The sequence below is a fragment of the Macaca thibetana genome, chromosome 4 (genome assembly GCF_024542745.1).
Source record: "Macaca thibetana thibetana isolate TM-01 chromosome 4, ASM2454274v1, whole genome shotgun sequence".
NCBI classification, from domain to species: Eukaryota; Metazoa; Chordata; class Mammalia; order Primates; family Cercopithecidae; genus Macaca; species Macaca thibetana.
This window is the reverse complement of record NC_065581.1, coordinates 15,664,652-15,683,751: the sequence shown is the minus strand read 5'-3', so window position 1 is coordinate 15,683,751 and position 19,100 is coordinate 15,664,652. Positions and strand designations below refer to the sequence as shown.

The 19,100-nt window shown below is 44.2% G+C and overlaps 1 protein-coding gene across 1 annotated transcript in view; it reads left to right on the top strand.

The window, feature by feature from the left end:
* Nucleotides 1-12,595: 12,595 nt before the first annotated feature.
* The window catches only part of DTNBP1 (dystrobrevin binding protein 1), a 151,992-nt gene continuing 145,487 nt past the window's right edge, over nucleotides 12,596-19,100 (top strand). Inside the window, exon 1 of the mRNA XM_050788040.1 lies at nucleotides 12,596-12,851. Within this exon, the coding sequence (XP_050643997.1) occupies nucleotides 12,796-12,851 (56 nt within the window). The 5' untranslated portion in view covers nucleotides 12,596-12,795. The remainder of the gene's footprint in view (nucleotides 12,852-19,100) is intronic.

Here is a 19,100-nt window from a genome sequence, read left to right as displayed (position 1 = left end):
AAGAAAAACACCAAAGCATTCCAAGGGCTTCCTAGGTTTGGCTTTGGGGTTGGAGTATTGAGATAGAGCTTGGGGTAGGAGTGAGGTCCCTCTGTGGAATATAAAGTATGTCTTTCTTTTTGAGATCTTGTCCCTATGTTCAAGTACAGACAGAGTAACAGAGGAAGCAGAGGACTGTATCAGTTAGTGTTATTTGTATCAAGCAATGGAAACCAATTCTGGCTAACTTCAACAAGAAGGAATTCTTTGGGAAGGACATGGGGCACAGAAGGATCAAAAAAAAAAAAAAAAAAAAAAAAAAAAAAAAGATGGATTCAAAAAGGACAGGCCCAGGCATCTCTGGAAGTTCCCAATGGCAGGAATGACCCAACGGTCTTGTCTGGACATCCCCACTAGATTTTCAGTCTTTGCATCATTCAGTTCAAGGAAGAAAATAGCAATTGCCCTAGTGGTTTGCCTGACCATTGGCTACAGAAAGAATGAGCACCATGATTGAAAATTCCACTGGAATATAATCCAATGGGAGAGAGGTAATTCCTCCAAATGAGTGCTTTGCCCTAAGAAAGTTAAAGGGTGATGGACTACTGAAAGCAACATGCATCTGTGACATAAGTTAGTATCAACATGCAAGAACACTAACCGCAGTGGTGAAATGAAGCATCCTGCCTCTGTGGCAGAAATCAGCAGGTATGTGGATGGTAGTATGCTGCTGTATTGCCTGATAAACCAGAATTGAGCTTGCTTTGCCCCAAGAAGCTAAGAGGCAGTTGAGACAGAGGCATAATTATAGTCTGAGACAACACTTGGGAATAATAGATTTATTGTTATCTTGTAGCCCATTTGAATCCTCCAAACCTCTATAGCCAGGTAATATTTCAAACACAGAAGCACCCTTTTACAAAGACCTAAGCACTTATAGAAAGGAAAAGGCTACTAGAAAATCAAATGTTAGTTTGAACTAATTAATTCGGTTTGGTTTCCTGTTGGTCTCAGTGAGGCAACAGGGTTTGAATAAGGAAATGAAGAAAGCTGATGATTTTGGAACTCTAGAGAAGTCAGGGCTGACCCAGGGGAAGTGCAAGAGCTTAGGAGAAATGAAGGTTCAGAGCCCCTGGAGTGGAGGAAAACAATTAAAGCCGACCTTGGCTGTAGTAAAGGGGAGGAGCACTTTCTTCTCAATCTCTCCAGGAAGGACATGGTCCCCAACTTCTAGGCCTAGAACTCAGGCTTCTATGGTCATTCAGCCACATTAGGGGTGAAACAGCCTTCTGTAGAAGAGGCCTTGCTCCTGAATCACCATTTATAACTTTGTTGCTTGGGGGAAAATGCATCTTGGGTCCCTAAACCCTGACAAGAAACTTGGGAGCCCCACTTTCTCATAGATTGTACACTGTGCAAAATGCATCATTTATACTCTGAGATCCTGCTGGTTGGATTGATTCTAAGCAATCTGGCTTGGGCAGTTCCATCATCAAGCCAAGATTCATCTCACACACATGTAATTTGGTTAAGCCCTTAATGATGCCCACTGGCTTTTATCATGTCTGTCTCTGTGTCTTTATTTAGTCTGACTGATTTACTGACTGACTGGCTCCAATCCCGTGTCTCCGTGGGGTACAGATAAACAAGGGTTTCACCAGGGCTCATAAACAAACTCAAGGAGACCTTACCCTCTCCTGGGGGCAATGAGCGACTGGCAGCTCCTCTGAGGTATTCCTATCAGAAGGCTGTCTGCTGGTCAAGGGCACCTCAGTAACTAGAGGCTAAGGGGGTAAGAGAGGGGTCAGATTACCTAGGCCAGGAAACTGCAGATGAGAGTGGGAGAGGCAGTCACCTCGGGGCTCTCTGCAGAGGCTACCACACGCCCAGTTAGGCAAAACTTCTTTCTGTTTTCCACAGTGTGTCCTCTCCTTCCCTGCCACACTGAGAGAAGCTAAAACCAGAAGAGGGAAGAAGAACAAAAGTGAAAGCACAGGCCAGTTCTACTGTAGTCCTCCTCTCCATGGAGGGTTGAGAAAGCCTAGGTCAGGCCTGAGCCTCTGAAGGGAAGGAAACCAGGCTGGAGCTTTAAATCAAACTGGACTCCGTGTGTGCATGTGTGTGAGCACATTTGCAAAACTGTAACATGATGACTTTTCAATGTAAAAAATGGAACTGCATGTTCCCTTCCGTGAATGTATCTTATTGCTGTCTCTATTAATATAAAAAGTGAGATTATAGCCTGATGGTATTTTGATCTTAAATCATCTATATGGCTAATCATGAGGTTAAGGACTGTTAGAAAACCAAGATGACTGTTGGAATTTAAACCCAAAATTACTCCAGCTTTGCAGATTGAGTTTTTTGTTTTGTTTTGTTTTGTTTTAAATGGAGCCTCACTCTTGTCTCCCAGACTGGAATGCAATGGCGTGATCTCAGCTCACTACAACCTCTGCCTCCCGGGTTCAAGCCATTATCCTGCCTCAGCCTCCCAAGTAGCTGGGATTACAGGCGCCTGCCACCACGCCTGGCTAATTTTTGTATATTTAGTAGAGGTGAGGTTTTACCATGTTGGCCAGGCTGGCCTCGGACCCCCGACTTCAAATGATACACCCACCTCAGCCTCCCAAAGTGCTGGGATTACAAGAGTGAGCCATCGTGCCCAGCCAGATTGCGAATTTTTTAAATGTCCACTTTATGGCATTAATCTTTCTGTACCTCACTTTTCCTTATTGGCAAACAATGTAGATTTTAAAAACAGAGTAAAAATGAAGAGTTATTTTTGGCAGCTGGCATCTATGCACCCAATGTGCAGAAGCAATAGTCTCAGCTGTGAAATGAGAGGATTAATTCATCTCTACATGGCCTTCTAGCTCTGAACTCTGAAACTTAATGCCACTAAGAAGCATGGCAGTTTCCCAAATGCCGACCTCCAGGCTAAGAGAGCAAATGTACCATGGGGTCACCATCTGGTATTATAGCGACTTACTTGAGTTTGTGTGTTGCTTAATGACTAATTGGCTACTAACAGTGGAGTTCTCTGGATTCATTTATTCTAGTCAAATGAACACATAAGCTAAAGTTCACAACTAAGAACTGTGCCATTCATTTACCATCTGGAAATGAAAAGCTTAATTTCACTGCTGGGCAAAATAGAAGACGTAGAACTCAAGTATCAGTAGGTCGCAATAAACTAAGTTTAAAAAAATCCACATTGCCATGACCCCATTAAGTTTAAATAAAAAGACGTGAATACCAATGCAGAGAATTCTATTGCAACCCACTTCTTTCTACTTCTTTAAATAATGTGTGGTGTGAATGTGTGTGTCTATGTGTTTAGATTTTGTGAGAAATGAACAAAAGACTTTGGTGTGTTATTTTAAATTGCTAGAACTTAAAGTTTCATTTCATCAGGATATATGTAGCCTAAATCATTGCAGTTTTGCATTTATACTAAAAGTTGGTAAGGCACATTGTATCGGGTTTGTTGACAGGAAGCCTATAATTTTATTTTACAAAAGATTTGTGCAAGGTCAAATTTCCAAAGGAAAATTGACCAATTTTCCAGAAATTTTTAAAGGGTAAGTAGCACTCCACTGAGGTTTTTCTATCTAGTGTTCATTAATGTGGGTGAATCCTGGTTAGGAAGACTGGGGAGGTGTCTGGACGCAGCCCCGCAGGGTGGATGTGAAGGCAAGCAGAAGGAGAGTAAGGGGAATTGACTGGCATTTACCATCAGTGGATTTCTGATACTTGAAACCACAGTTGACACTAATCCTCATTTTGATTCCCATTTCAGCCCCTAGCTATTTTTAGGGCAAAGAACTGGAGACTTTATATGAGAGGTTAAATGTAGTGATGGATGTTAAATAGGGAGTTAATGGAAACTCGCATCCCTCTCAGAATGCATCCTCAGGTTTGGGTGAAATGCATTTGCCTCAAATGCAAAAAGAACATAAAGAAATGACAGTGAGGAGGGAAAGAGGGACCAATTTGAAGGCTGGATCTCTGATCTTTAGCTGAATATCATTTGGTCTGTGGCACAAGCTCCCAGATTTGATTTGATTTAGAGCTGCAATCATGAAAATGCAATAAAGTATTACAAACATTTAGTGGCAATATTCTATATTAAAAGATGAAGACAGGATGGTTTATGGTTCCTTATGAATAGACAAGGCATTTTAAGAAGAGAAAATGGCATGACCCACACTTCCCAGACTACCCTGCTGGAGTATGAGCAAGATGGCATGGGGACAGTAACACATTTCTGACTTGCCACTCCTCCACGGCTAACCTACAAGATGCAATTTATCCTGTTTCAACAGTTGACAGACAGGCAGTGCCTTAGTCCTCTGATTTGAGGAAGTGAGGCTGGGTGAGGATTTGATGGTGATGTCTATGACTAAATGAGAAGCAGGGTATTCAGATTGGCCAACAGGTACACAGATTTCCCAGCCAGAGCCTGTCTCCTCTTCACATTCAGAGCCAGGGCTGCTCACCCTCCACGCACCCATGTCTTTGATTCCCATGCACCCTGGGAAGCCTCTTGCTCCCATGAAAGGGAGTCCCCTGCCCACCTCCCCCTCAGTCTCCACAGCTGGATTCCAGCCAAGGGCTATGTAACCCTCTCCCAACTCTCTTCCAGGAGGCAGAGCACCTGGCTTAGTTGCCTGGCATGGGCATCGCCCACTCTTGCCTTGCTCTGGTGGACTCTTTGTCTTCTCTGTCTCCCCTTCCTCAGGGTCTTGCCAGTCTGTGAGGGAGGCGATGCCCTGGCTAACCCTCCTAAAGGCTTGAGGGGCTGAACTGGCTCAGCTGCTTCTTACATTTCTGAAGGCTGTCCCAGCAATGGACTCCCTTTGATGACTCTTTCTTCCAAAGCAAAGACAAGGTGAGTCACTCTTCATCTGGGCAGTCACAGACATATTTATTAATGTTTTTTGAGACAGGGTCTCGCTGTGTTGCCCAGGCTAGATCATGTGTGGCATGATCATGGCTCATTGCAGCCTTGATGTCCCTGGCTCAAGCAATTGTCCCACCTCAGCCTCCCAAGTAGCTAGAACTACAGGCACATGCCACCACACCCAGCTCATCACAGCCATATTTAAAACACTAATCAACTTGTGGATATTGTCTCACCTCTAGATCAGAAGCTCTTCAGTACCTTATTGGTATGTGTTTTGCAGGACCTTATTTCCTAATCTGTAAAAGGGGATAAATGATATGTGCAGAGTGCTTAGAATCCTGTTTGGCACTATGGAGGTCTCAGTAAATAATAGCCATCATCATTAGTATAATAATAATTTAATACTATATTAATACCATTACTATGTCAGCATCTAGTAGAGTACCCAGCATAGGTGGGGCCTTAACTATGTGGTTTTGTTGAGTAGGTGACACTGTAGAAAACCGTAAGGAGAAAAGCCTTGCCTGACAGAGGGATGAACAATAGGAAGCAATGGGAAATCAGGAGATGGGGTGTGCGCCTGTGTTCTTCCCTTCCCTTTCCCTGTCATGCTCTGCTTAATGGCCTCGTGTTTTCTCTTCACTGCAGCCTCCAGGTGGAACAAGGGGGTAGGAGGAAGGATGAGCATCCTGCTTTTAGATACTGTTTCACCTTTGACATTTCCACTATTTTCAAAAGTTGAGGTTTTATTAAAAGTCCTCCATCGATCAGCTAATTCCCCCTCAATGCCATGCTTCCTCCCTAGGTAGCAGTGGGTGGTGAGTGGTGCTAATTTGGGTTGCACGAGGAAAGTAATCAGACTCATTTCAAGAACAGAATTCTGGTAGCAGAGGACTAGACTATCCAGTATATGCCACAAACTCCTCATTGGCATAAAAAATGGTTTATTAAGACAACAGGTACATCTGTTCACTTCTATTTGTGTATAAACAGAGATAATACATAGAAGCAACGGAACCCAATATTTCTGTACATAAGAACTACTTTACTTCCCTCCTTCCATTGTTGAGATTCTCAGCAGATCACAAAGGCAATGTTTGAAAACTTCCCATTTATTTTGTCTAAACCTCTGAATTGAAGCAACACAAGTGAAAACATTACCAGGTAATACACTGAATACATTATCTCGAATGTATAAACCTAGCCATTATAGGTTTATTCACCCCCTTGCAAGTTTGCAGAAACAGCCCCTCAGAGTCCCCTTCTAAGCGAGAAAAAAGGCCAAAAGCACTTCTTGCCTGTGTTTTGTACGGTTTGACCCTGCAACCCTGGTCACAGTAGACTTGGCCAGGGAGTGGTGCTTGGCATACAGGCAGACATGCACAGCATGAAGGGGCCTGGTACAAGGATTTTGCTTATGTGAGGCATTCTGGGGTAGAAGGGGACTGGGGAAAGCATTCAGAGCCTTCTTCTGATCGCCCAGGGAGGGGCAGAGTCAGTAGCAGTGGCAGAAACCAAGAGACTTGGAGAGAGGAGTTGTTAAGCTGAAGCTATGAGGTGGCCGATGTTATATGGGAAAGCAGAGTAGAAAGAGGAAAAAGTAGAAGCAGGGAGAGTCAGAAAGATAAATGGGACTGGAGGAGTCACTCGGAGAGGAAACAAGACAGCTTCTCTGAATGACAGCTACCAAAGCTCCTGTTAGGATACTAGAGGCTTTGTTGTTTTCCCAATGGTACAGGGGAGAAGAAATGGCTTTCCTTCCCATCTCAGGTTCATGGCTGGGGCCCCTATAACAAAAAGATGAACAAGAGCAAAGCATACAAATTTATTAAGTTTAATGTGACACGGGAGCCTTCATAAGGAAATGAAGACCCAAAGGAACAGGCAATCTTGTGTATTTTTATGCTTAGGTTTGATGAAAAATGGACAGTCATGGAGAGGTTTGCTAGGAAGACACAAAGGTATGGCTTAGTGGTAACAAACAGAGGGAAACTTAGCAAGACTTGTTTGTTCAGACTCTTCTTGGCATCTCTTGGTCTTTGGCTCTTTTCTTCCAAGTATAATGAGGGGTACTTTCACATGGGGTACTAGTGCTCATGTGACCTGCTACAGGGCAAGGACGGGAAATCCTGTCTGGGGTTTTAGGACCTACTTCAGGGGAGAAAGGGACGTGTGTCAGACAAAACCTGCTTCTGTGGTTTTCTCAAATGCCCAGGTACCATATTTTGGAGTAGTATGTTCTGAACCCCATCACTGGCAACAAGAGTCTTCCATTTCCAGGAGGCCTGGCTAAGTCTCCAGGCACAGTTGGTCCTTGGATTTCCTCTCTTTGCTGAGTAGGTATTTTTGAAAAAAACCAAACCAAAACAAAACAAAAAAAACAAAGAACAAAACACAACCCCTGGGGAAGCCCGAGCACATCTCAGCTACTGCCTCGCTTATCCAGGCCTGGTTTAGCTTTCTCCTCTGCCCCTGCCTCACACTGTTGCCTTCAGAACCAGCCAGCAGAAGTGGAGGCTGCAGGGGCTTGGGTACAATGAAGTGATGGAGCTAGTGCCTGTTTCAATGAGCTGGGAAAGGTGAGGACAAACTACAGCCTGGACTCCTGAAGTTCACGGATGCTGAAGTCATTGTTGCCTTCCCCCTGCAGGGCAGCTTAAGTCTCTCTGCTTAGCTCCGTGGTTCCCAGCCCTGCCTGCACATTAGAATCACCAGGGAAGCTTTTACACCGTATGAAGGAGACTGGTCACCTCAGACCAGTTAAACCAGATGCTCTGGGGGGAGTTGAGGCCAGGCACTGGTACTTCTAAAATGCTCCCCATGTGATTTGAAGGTGCACCCAGGCTTGAGAACTATCACTTAACTGCAATTATAATCATCAATTATTTTAACCTAATAATGATCAATTATTACAGCTCCCCCACCAGCATGTATTGACCTGATAGTTAGCTATAGGTAGTCATTGTCTCAAACCTTTTTTTTTTTTGGCCACTAATTCTTACTAAAGAGTTTCAGTTTGTTATTAAGTTTTACCACACAAAGATATTTCTATGGCATAGTGGTTCAGAAGATGTGATTTCTGAAATATATTCTCTCTAGGGGAACCATCTATTTGTAAAAGTACAGAACCTGGTTGCCTTTACTCATGGAGAGTCCCTACACTTTGATGAATGGAGTCACTTGGTTGTTTATGGATATTTTATAGACCATATAGATCCAACCACAGATTAACAAAAAATAAAAGTTTTCCTCCTCTAATGTATCTTTATAGATCATATAGATCTAAACACATATTAAAAAATAAACGTTTTCCTCCTTTAATGCAATGGTGTAGTGCCTTCTTTTTTCATCTGAGCGAAAAGACAAGGTTAGGTCCTCAGTCATTTTATGACAGTGGGATACAATTTTGGAACACAAATAGATGCAGCTGAGATCCTTTTACTGCTCTTTCCGCTCAGCTCAGGTGAAATACTCATTTTCAACCTTGCTGTCACTCCCGACAGTGATTGCCGTCTAAATCTATTATTATAGCTTCTGTCTTCCGACCTTGATATCCTCTAACTGCCCACTTTTCTCCTGTTCTTCAGCTGCGTTCTAATCTTTGCTCTCTCGGGTTGGAATTCCCCTCCTTCACCTCCCTGATTTCTGTCTCTGCTTTTCTTTTCAAAATGCCGTGCTGATATCACCTTTCCAGCTTTGTCTAGCTTACCCCATTCTTAGAAATACTCATTGCTTCACAAGAAACATTTACAGCTCTCACGTGGATTCTTCTGTAACCATTAAACTCTTGAAAAGCAAAGATATCAAAAATATTTACATGTTGGCTTTTTAAAAAAATCACAAATGATAACAACACACTGTAAATATCTTTACAAATCTAAATCAGGTTCCTGCAAAGCAATTAACCATAGTGCCTTTCCAATTACTCTAAAAGACCTCTGCCAATGAAACGGTATGCGCTTTTCTGGGTTCTATAGCCCCTTCTTTAATAGCATCTTCCTCTGTGGTTCTAATTCCACCAAACCCTCATTTATCACTTTGTGTCTAACAAGAATCTGTTGAGACAGGAAACTTCCTTTCCTCAGGGAGTAGGGCTTCGCAAATGTTAACATGAATAAAAATCACCTGGGGGGGTCTTAATAAAACTCAGATTCTGATTCAGTAGGGTCGGCTGGGGCCTACGATTCTACCTTTGCAAGCAGCTCCCAGATGATGCGGCTGCTGCTGGTCAGGGAAACACTATTTCAGGGAACTTCTTAGCAGCTTTGGTGCTCGCCCCATACGTTGTATCACCAAAGATTTCCTTAGGCTCAACTAATATGGTCTCAAAAAATCAACTCTCGGCTGGGCGCGGTGGCTCATGCCTGTAATCTCAGCATTTTGGGAGGCCGAGGCAGGCAGATCACTTGAGGTCAGGAGTTCGAGACCAGCCTGGCCAACATAGTGAAACCCTGTCTCTACTAAAAATACAAAAATTAGCCAGGCGTGGTGGCGGGAGCCTGTAATCCCAGCTACCCAGGAGGTTGAGGCAGGAGAATCGCTTGAACCCAGGAGGTGGAGGCTGCAGTGAGCCAAGATTGCACCACTATGCTCCAGCCTGGGTGACAGAGGCAGACTCCGTCTTAAAACAAAACAAACAAACCCCAAACAAACAACAATCAACTCTCAACCAATTCCTGAATTAAGATTAGGTCAATAGCTTCCATATTGATGTTGGTTCTCAAACTGTACTTAAAAGCTTTTTTTTTTCATTTTGCCAATCCATCTTCCTAGTTTCTGACTGAAACTAGGTTACTTATGTAAACACGACATGTCATTTGCTTCAACTCTTGGTCCTTAATCATTCCTCCTGAGCAACTCATTTACAACAGTAGTTATTTTCTAATTTTTTTTTAACATTTACTTTTTAAATCATAAATTATCTTTTTATTAGCACTTTTAAAACTTTCACTGTTTTTGAATTTAATAGACATGATGGGATTAAGAATGTTCAGAAAGCACCTCAAACACAAACATGCCACAGACTAATAAACAATGCATTGGTCAAGACAGAAATGATCAGTCACAACCAGTAAAGCTATTTTTTAGTGACAGGCAAGAGTCTTTTTGAGTGGATTTGGTGCTTTGTTGGAATGTATGAAACTTAGTAAATTGAAAGCTTATGTATAGAGTTTAATTAAATAAAAGAAAAAATACGTTATATTTCCCAGTACTTGTGGTTTTCAAATCTATTAGATAATAACGGACCTGTCTCTGATCATTTGATCACTTGCTTTGTACCAGGCACTGTTTCTGAAAGGTAGAAGAAGGCTCAATAAACAGCACTCCTCTTTCTTATTTGTCTGAGCAAACTGAGAAATAAAACAATAGAGTCACCATAAAGAGGCCAAAACATCACTTTTATTTCTAGGAAGACTGATGGAACACATGGCTTATATTCATGGGCAAGCAGAACTTCTAGTGCCCAGTCACAAAAAGCATGGGGTTGCCCTTCAAGCCTGTCCTTAGGTAGCAGAATGAATGCTCTTTGTTGGAAGTTTTCACTCAACAAAAAGAAAGGACGATGAGACCAAGCTCCTGACTTCCTAGCTCACTAATCATCATAGTCACCTTTTCCCCACCAGGAAAGGCTGGGTACTTCTTTATGTTAGCAGAAGAGCTCCCTTCCCACGGAAGAAAACATCAAGAGTGCGGAAGAGGTAGTTCCCCAGCTACAAGCTAAGTCCTTTATCTTATTTAACTCCTGCAACAAAACAACATTTACTGGGTGTCTGTTATGTGCCATTCACTGTTTTCAATGCTGGGGATGCAAAGCTTAATAAGACAGCAGTTTACATCAGGGCCTGTACTTGTGCTACCCACCTTACTGGCCTCATCCAATCCCAGCCCTAACAGATCCTGTGCATTTAAAATTTTGATATTTTGTTCATCACAGATTTTTTTCATTAATTTTGAAGTTTTAAAATATCGTATTAAAATATTACTTATCTTGATTACTGAGCTTTTTGGCTCCTGTAAATTTTGTACCTGAGGTGAATGCCTTGTCTTGGCTTTAAAATAAATTTGTAAACAACTAAATTAATAACAAAGAATTATTGAATAAATTTTCTAATGTGTACTAAGTTGAGAAACAGGCTACATGATAGGAAGTGACTGGGTGTGTAACTTGAATGGTAAGGAAAAATCTATCTAATGTGATGCTATTTAGGATGTGACTCTTATAAGGAGCCAGACAAGGGACAGTTTGGAGAAAAGTTTGTGAAAACACTACAGGTGGAAATAAACCTGGAATTTTCAAAGAACATACCAAAAAAAAAAAAAAAAAAGAGGCTATTATGTCTTAATTGTCAAGGACATGATAGGTGACTAGTAATCAATTTGGATAGAGTGCCAGAAAAGGTTCAAATTTTAGGGCTAAGGGGGTAAGGAGTTTGAATTTTATTCCAAGTGCCCGGGAGGCAATTGGAAGATTTTAAGCAGGGGAGCAACGTGATCCAATTGATCTTTTAAATAACTCTCTCGGGCTGCTGTGTCAAGGATGGATTATAGGGGTGTACACGGCAAAACAGTAGCATCTGGAAGAATTGTCAGTGTTCCTACTGAAAAAGGATGGTGACTTCGACCAGAGTAAATATAGTGAAGATATAGACAGAGGAGCAGGTTCCAGAAATATGTCAGGAGTAGAGTTGATTGGATTTGATGGGTTAATATGGGGAAGGAGGAAAAGAGGGGAACCAGAGGTGATTTCAAGTGTCTTACCTTGAGCAACTTGGTGGATGGTGGTGTCATTTCCTGAAATGGAAAATACAGGATGAGCAGATTAAAGGTGAACGTGCAATGAATGAAATTTTCAATTTTGTGTAGGTTGGTCTGAGATGCCTTTTGGATACATGTTGTATACATGCTTACATGAGTAAGCAACTGGTATGAATTGACGGAGAGGGAGGAAGTACAGGGCAGAGAATAGAGATGTGGGAGTCATCGATTCCTTGACAGAAGTTACAGCATGGTAATGGTAGACTCACCTATGGAACAACACATCTGGAAAAGAGCTGGGAGGCTGGGCATGTAGCCTTGGGAGTGGCTATTAAAATAGGAGAAGGGGTGGAGGGGAAGGGAGAGAGGAAGTATGGAGTGCTTAGCAAGAGAAGAATGTGTTTTAAGGATGGGATGATAAACTGCGTTGAGAGCCACTGAGAGGTAGAGAAAAAATCAGGACAGAGAAGTAATAAAAGGCACCAGCAACATGGAAGTCACTGGTGCCTCCCGAAAGACGATCACCTTTGGTGTGTAGAGCACAAAAGCCTGAGGGGGTAAAGAGAGTGGAAAGTAAGAATGTCGAGACAGTCGACTATTACTGCCATTTTATGAATGAAGAAACCGAGGCTCAATATTTGACTAACTCATCCAAGGTGAAAGCCAGTGGGGTCAGATCCTGGACCTAGAATCCATGCAATGATTTGTGCACATCGCCTATGCAAGAGATAGATCCAATTCTCTTCCAAACCGTAAAAGCCAACACTTCCCTCAAAGGAGGCTTCGAGCTAAAGCATCCTTTCATGATGCCGCTTCCATTTTAAAGAAACAAAACAAAACAAAACAAAACAAAAACGAGAAGGCCTGGTGCGGGCTAGGAAGGAGCGGAGCAGGCACTGGCCCTCTCTGCCGGGGGAAGACCCGCCCCTTTTCCGCAGCCCGAGCCGGGCGCAGTCCACTGCGGCTGCGCGAGCCTGGCGCGCGCGGGGCGGGAACGCGGAAGGGGCTGGGGCTGCGGCGCGGAGGCGAGGAGCAGACCGGGGGCGGGGCCGGCAGTGGGAGTGCGGGGCGCGGGGTGGGCGGCGTCGGACCCAGGGGGCGACAGAGGCAGCAGGAGCCCGAGGCCTGAGGAGAGGAGACCGGCGGCGGTGGCAATGCTGGAGACCCTGCGTGAGCGGCTGCTGAGCGTGCAGCAGGATTTCACCTCCGGGTGGGTATACGGTGGGCGACGAAAAGGGACCTGAGGGGGCCGGGCCGCGCCTGGGATGCCCCTGCCTCGCTCCCTTCCCCGCGCCTCGGTCCGGAGTCCGTCCCGCCCCGCACCTCCCCGCCCCGCCCCGCCGCGCCGAGGAAAGTAACGAACTTCCCGGCGTCCTTGCGTTGGGCGGCGCAAAGTAACTTAGGTCCCTGCGGGCCGCCTCTGACGCGCACCCCCCAGGACCGGGAGGCGCTTGGCGGCGTAGCGGAGCTCCCGGGGGGTGTGGGACCCTGCGGTCCCCTCCTGGCAGCATCAGCCGGGCCCTGGAGGGGAGTCATGTGAGAAGCCAGCGCGCCTCACCGCTTCCGTCCCCGCGGCACAGTGGCCTGCGCCCCTTGGCCCAGCTGACACCTGCTCGTGCGCACCTGGAGCTGAGCCCGCCGCCCTCCCCGGATCGGATCGCTCCGCGCAACAGCGCGCACCCTCCGGCCCGAGCCTTCCGCGCCGCGGCTCGGCTTTAACGCTCGGCTCCCGGGCCTAACCCTTGGCAAAGCTGGCCGGCCCTCCCCGTTAGCTTTCTTTCTCTACCTTTGCCGTGAGCTCAGCGCCTCGGCGAAGGAACTCTTAAGCAGGAGAAGCGAAGAACTCTAGGAATGCTTTTAATACCCAGCGATTCCCAAACTTTGCTTAGAATCACCTGGGAAACTGTTTCAGAGTTCTGATGCCCAGGTCTCACCCCATACCTGTTAACCAGAGTGCCTGGAGACGGCGTTTTAAAGATCCCCAGGGGATTCCAATGGGCACCAACGCCTGGGAACCACAGACCGAGACTCCGGCGTCACATTGCCTAGGCATCCTGGCTCAACCACTAAACCAAACGTAGTTACTCAGCTGCCTTGCCTCAGTGTACTGTTTCCGCTACTGTAAAATGGGGATAATGATGGTACTTAAAAGGTTATTACAAGGATTAATGAATTAACATGTAAAACACGAAGTAAGCATTATGTCAGTAGTGTTACTTAGTGCTTCGTTTTAATTTTTTCATTCCTTTAAAGTGAAAAAGATCTTTGAAAAGGATCTTTCAACTTTAGCTTACAAATCCTGTTGGAGGATGCACTGAATGTGAGAGCATTTTCACTCATACTGTTTTAAATTTCTATCCCCCCACCTCCCCACCCCCCCCTTTTTTTTTGAGATGGAGCCTTGCTCTGTCGCCCAGGCTGGAGTGCAGTGGCCTGATCTCAGCTCACTGCAACCGCTGCCTCCCGGATTCAAGCAATTCTCCTGCCTCCACCTCCCGAGTAGCTGGGACTACAGGCACCCGCCCCCACGCCTGGCTAATTTTTTGTATTTTTTAGTAGAGACGGGTTTCGCAGTGTTGGCCAGGCTGGTCTCGAACTCCTGACCTTGTGATCTTGCCTCGGCCTCCCAAAGTGCTGGGATTACAGGCGTGAGCCACCGTACCCGGCCCACCCCTCCCCCCCCTTTTTTTTTTTTAAAGTGACAAGGTATCCCCCTGTCGCCCACGCTGGAGTGCAGTGGCGCTATCTATCATAGCTCACTGCAGCCCCCAACTCCTGGGTGCAAGCGATCCTCCCTCCTAGGCTTCCTAAAGTGGTGGGATTATAGATATCAGTCACTGCTCCCAGCCTTGTTTGGAATTTCTAATGAGAAAGATTGTTAGCCAAAATTTTATCTTATTGGACAAGAATGTTAATACTATTTGCGTATTGGGCGTTGAATAACAACAAACTGTCAAACGCTTGAGCACTTAACACCCGTCAATCATTTTTGTTATTTTGGTGTTTAGAAAGTTAGTTATGGATGCTCAGAGTCATTCACTGATGGGTGTGCTTGCATGCTTACATTTTGTTCTCCTATTTAGTAAAAGTACCTTATTTTCAGAGCGTAAATTATTGTATTGAAAACCTTTTGGTGTTATGCTGAAATGGCCCATTTGTAGCATGAGAGTGACCTGTTAGTACTTCATGGAATTGCTTGATGGCATAACAGCCCATCTTGTAGTTACTATAACTCTGTAAGTCACATGGTTGCCTCAGAAGCATTCATGCTCCTGACCTTTGTAAGAAGGCGTTTTACCCAGGAATGTAGATTCTGGACTGGGCTCTGGACTGCCGGGGCACAAACCATCCTGGGAGATCAGGGTAACCCTAAACGTTTAGAGTTTAGTTAGGGAGAGACAAGCCAAAGGGATCTGGTTAGAACCTCTTGGAAACTGACTTGACTTCTTCAAGATGCCGTAGTCTGGGGCCATTTTGGAGCTAGACATCCTGAGAGGGCTTCATTAGGTCCTTTGTTGGCTTTCTCCTGTACATGTCACTTTCAGCTGACAAACCACTGGACTGTCTGTGCCATTAGCCTGTCACCTGGTGGAGAAATAACTCATCTCCAAGTGATGTCAGTCTCCCAGTAGACCCGTACCTCTAGTGCCTGATGTTCACTTTCTTCAGGTCCTCAATTTCCTACACCTAATCTGTTCGATTAAACTTTTCCATATTCAGCTTGAGATTGACCTACTTTACATAACTGAATATTTTTGCCATGAGGAGAAACGATGACACTAAACACAGGATTCATGTGTTTATCATATATTGGTAATGTGGAATTCAAAGATTAAAGAGGCATGACCTGCATCGCTAAAAAAGAAACACATTACATAAATGCAATGCTGATATCACAGCTAATAAAATTAACACTAATTCTTTTATATTATCGATTATGCAGTCCATAATCAGATTTCTTTTGTTTTTAGAAATGACTTTTTGCAGTTGGTTTGTTCAAATCCAGATCAGATAAGTTTCACACATTAATTTTGTTTAAAAACCAATTTTTGAAACAGATGACTGTTAAAGAGCCACATGGGGAAGCTTTATTGAATCTTCTAACAATTTTGTTGTCCCAGCTACTTGGGAGGCTGAGGCAGGAGGATCCCTTAAGCCCAGGAGTTCAAGACAAGCCTGGGCAACACAAAGAAACCCCATCTCTTGTCTGGGCATGGTGACTCACGCCTGTAATCTCAGCACTTTGGGAGGCCGAAGCGGGCAGATCACGAGGTCAGGAGTTCAAGACCAGCCTGGCCAACGTGGTGAAACCCCGTCTCTACTAAAAAATATAAAAATTAGCTGGCCATGGTGGCGCGCGTCTGTAATCCCAGCTACTTGGGAGGCTGAGGCAGGAGAGTGTCTTGAATCCAGGAGGCGGAGATTGCAGTGAGCTGAGATCACACCACCGCACTCCAGACTGGACGACAGAGCAAGACTCCGTCTCAAAAAAAAAAAAAAAAAAAAAAACCCCATCTCTTAAAAAAGAAAGAAAAAAATGACAAAGACATGACCCCGGCCACCCAGAGCTATCTCATTGGACCTGGCATTTCTGTAGAACACTTGGTGGCAGAGCAAGTGTGTGGAAACCAGAGCAGCTGCCTTCTAAAATAATTGGAAACGCCAGGTGTGCAGGTTGGCCCAGGGACTGAATGGAAGGCCTCAGGCATTTCTGGGCTCCTTCAATGTGGCCAGTGCAGCTCCAGCCGCCCGCTGTCACCCAGAGCAGCATCCTCTCTTCAGAGCTTCTCTGATCATTTTCACTTTCTGAAAACTCATATGAAGGCCCTAACTCTAGACAAACTTACTTTTTTTTCATTTTTAGTAAAATAGGACGATTCCTTATCAGTCTCATAAGAGAATGTCACCTTGGTGGTGAAATCATGTCCAATGAGAATGAATTTCTACATTCCGTTCAAACTTAGAAAAAGCACAGCTTAAGGTCATTATTCTTTAAGGGCAGTGTAGAGATTACTGGTGGTTTGGGAGGAACTCTAGGTTGTCCATGGACTTATGGCCTTTTTTGTAAATTTTTATGCATAGTAACAATTATGTCAACATTGAGAACAACTAGTGATTACATCACATTCTTTCTGCCTTAATTGGGTGGTAGGCCAGCTGAAGGCTACAGACTGAAGAAGACTGGTTCTGAGCTTCACTCAAAGATCTTTTCCCCTCACCTAAAGTGAGTTGTAATTTGATTTAACTGAGTCAGAATTCTTGGAGCTTTTTGGAGAGTTCACATAAAATATCCCTTTATTACAGAGATTGGCTTGAGCTCTCGGGGAGACTTTTGGACATACCGAAGTACATGCTTCGAAGCCACTCTGGTCTTTGACTTTTACTTTTTGAGCTGTTATGACCAAAGGCCTCAGGATTGAGGTATTTGACATGCAAACCCTTCAGGGAACTGAAAATCGGATTTACTGATGGGTTTACAGCTGGCTGTCACAGGCTGGTGTTTCCTGTTTGTGATGCACTGGGTTCCTGTGGTTAGGGATAAAAAACCTGCTACTGTTGCAACTAGATAGTGGGTGTTTCTCCCTCAAAGCCCTCACTGCCCCCGCCCCCCACCTCCGCCCCTGCCCCCCACCTCCACCCTTGCGAGGTGTCCTCATTCTCTCTTCTTCTGTCCTTGTAGTGTCTACCAAAACCTGCACAAAATGGGAGGAGCCAGTCATCTAAACCACCATGTGTTAAATGGTGAAGTGTTGCTTGAAATGTTGACTTTTCCAGGATTAACCATCTTCTTAATAAAATGAAAAGAATCTTAATATTCAACTTGATTTAATAGATTTAATAAAGATCTACTGAGTTCCTATTAAGTGCCAGTGCCAGACACTAGACTGGGCACTCAAAGTGTGCTTTTTCTTAGAAGCTAAAAAAAGATTTGAGAGCCCATATGCTCAGTTTTTCCTAGTCTTTCCTAAGCAGTGTCTATATATTGGGCCAGATCCTGCAGGTACAAAGGTGATTAAAACAGTCTCTGCCCACCAGATGCCCTAGACTGGTGCTGATGTAAAGCAAAGCAGAATGAACAGAATGTTAAATATACAAATAGTGTGGTATGTGAGTCTGAAGGAAGAGTCATTAGTTAGAATACATTTACAGAAGGCTTCAAAGAGGAGGGGGTTTCTAAAACTAGGCCTTGAAGAATGAGGAGAAATTGCAATAGATTTGGATAAGCGCATTTCAGAGATGGAAGCAGTCCTGGGAGATGAAGCTGGAAAGGAAGTTTAGTGCCTGACAATAGAGTATCTTAAATGCTTTGCTTAATTAATTTGTCAAATATTTATTGAGTGCTTACTGTGTAGCAGGCACTATTTCAGGTACTGGGGATATAGCAGAGAACAAACCAGATAGCAAGGAAGATCCTTACTCTCGTTCTAGTAGCAGAAGGTCTAGAATATCTAGAAGGCCGTAAGTTCTGTGGCTAAAAATCAGGCTGAGGAGAAGATGGCCTACCTGTAGTTCTGGAAAAATATTTCTGTATTTCTGGAAGAATAACGTGAGAGGCCTTGTGATAGGAAGATTGGGGATGGGGTAGAGGGAGATTAACATGAGAGGCCGTGTGATAGGAAGATTGGGGATGGGGTAGAGGGAGATTATTTAGGAGGCTGTAATGAAGGTCCAGGTGAGAGGGTAAGCCAGTGCTGATAGAAGTTTAAAGGAGGGAATGGATGTGTTAGGCACTGGTCGGATTAGACAGCAGTGGGAGATGAAAAAGGTGCAGAAATTGAGAATGTGAATTTGGAGGTATCTTAGATAAATGGTATCATATGCCAACATTAAAGAATTTAAGAATAGGTTTGAGAGAGAAGGAACAGTTAACGGTGAATTTGTGGTGAGCTAAGTGCTTGACAGCTGAGAAGCAGTTGGAAATTTCAGATGCGCTCAGGTGAGAGGTGAGAACTTGAAGCCATGTATTTGGAATTTAGGATAAAGGCATTAGGATGAAGATAGTTTAAATTCATCTTTCTTTCCTGAGTCTGAGCAGCTTTTGTGTGAATTTCTTAGGCTTTGGACCTTAGGTCATTTACAGCTTTAAGTGTGATTGAGGCTTTGTCTTTTCCCCGATCTTGCTTAAGAGAGAGAAAAAATTGATGAACACTGATGTGAAAATGTAATAGATTGGATGTGCCCTATGACAAAATATGCTAATTCATATATTTCTGTGGTGCTTTAAAGCAATCGTCCTTACCTTTCCTAATAGCCAATGATGTAGACAGTTGGAAATTGAGGTACAAATAAATGAAGCGTCGTGCAGGTTCCCCACCCTGTTGGGTCACCGGCAGATCTCATCAGCCGTTGTAGTACTCAATGCATCATTCTGTTTATGTACATCTTTTTCATTTCTTTTTTGCTCCGAGACAGGGTCTCACTCTGTCACCCAGGCTGGAGTGCTGTGGTATGCTCGTGG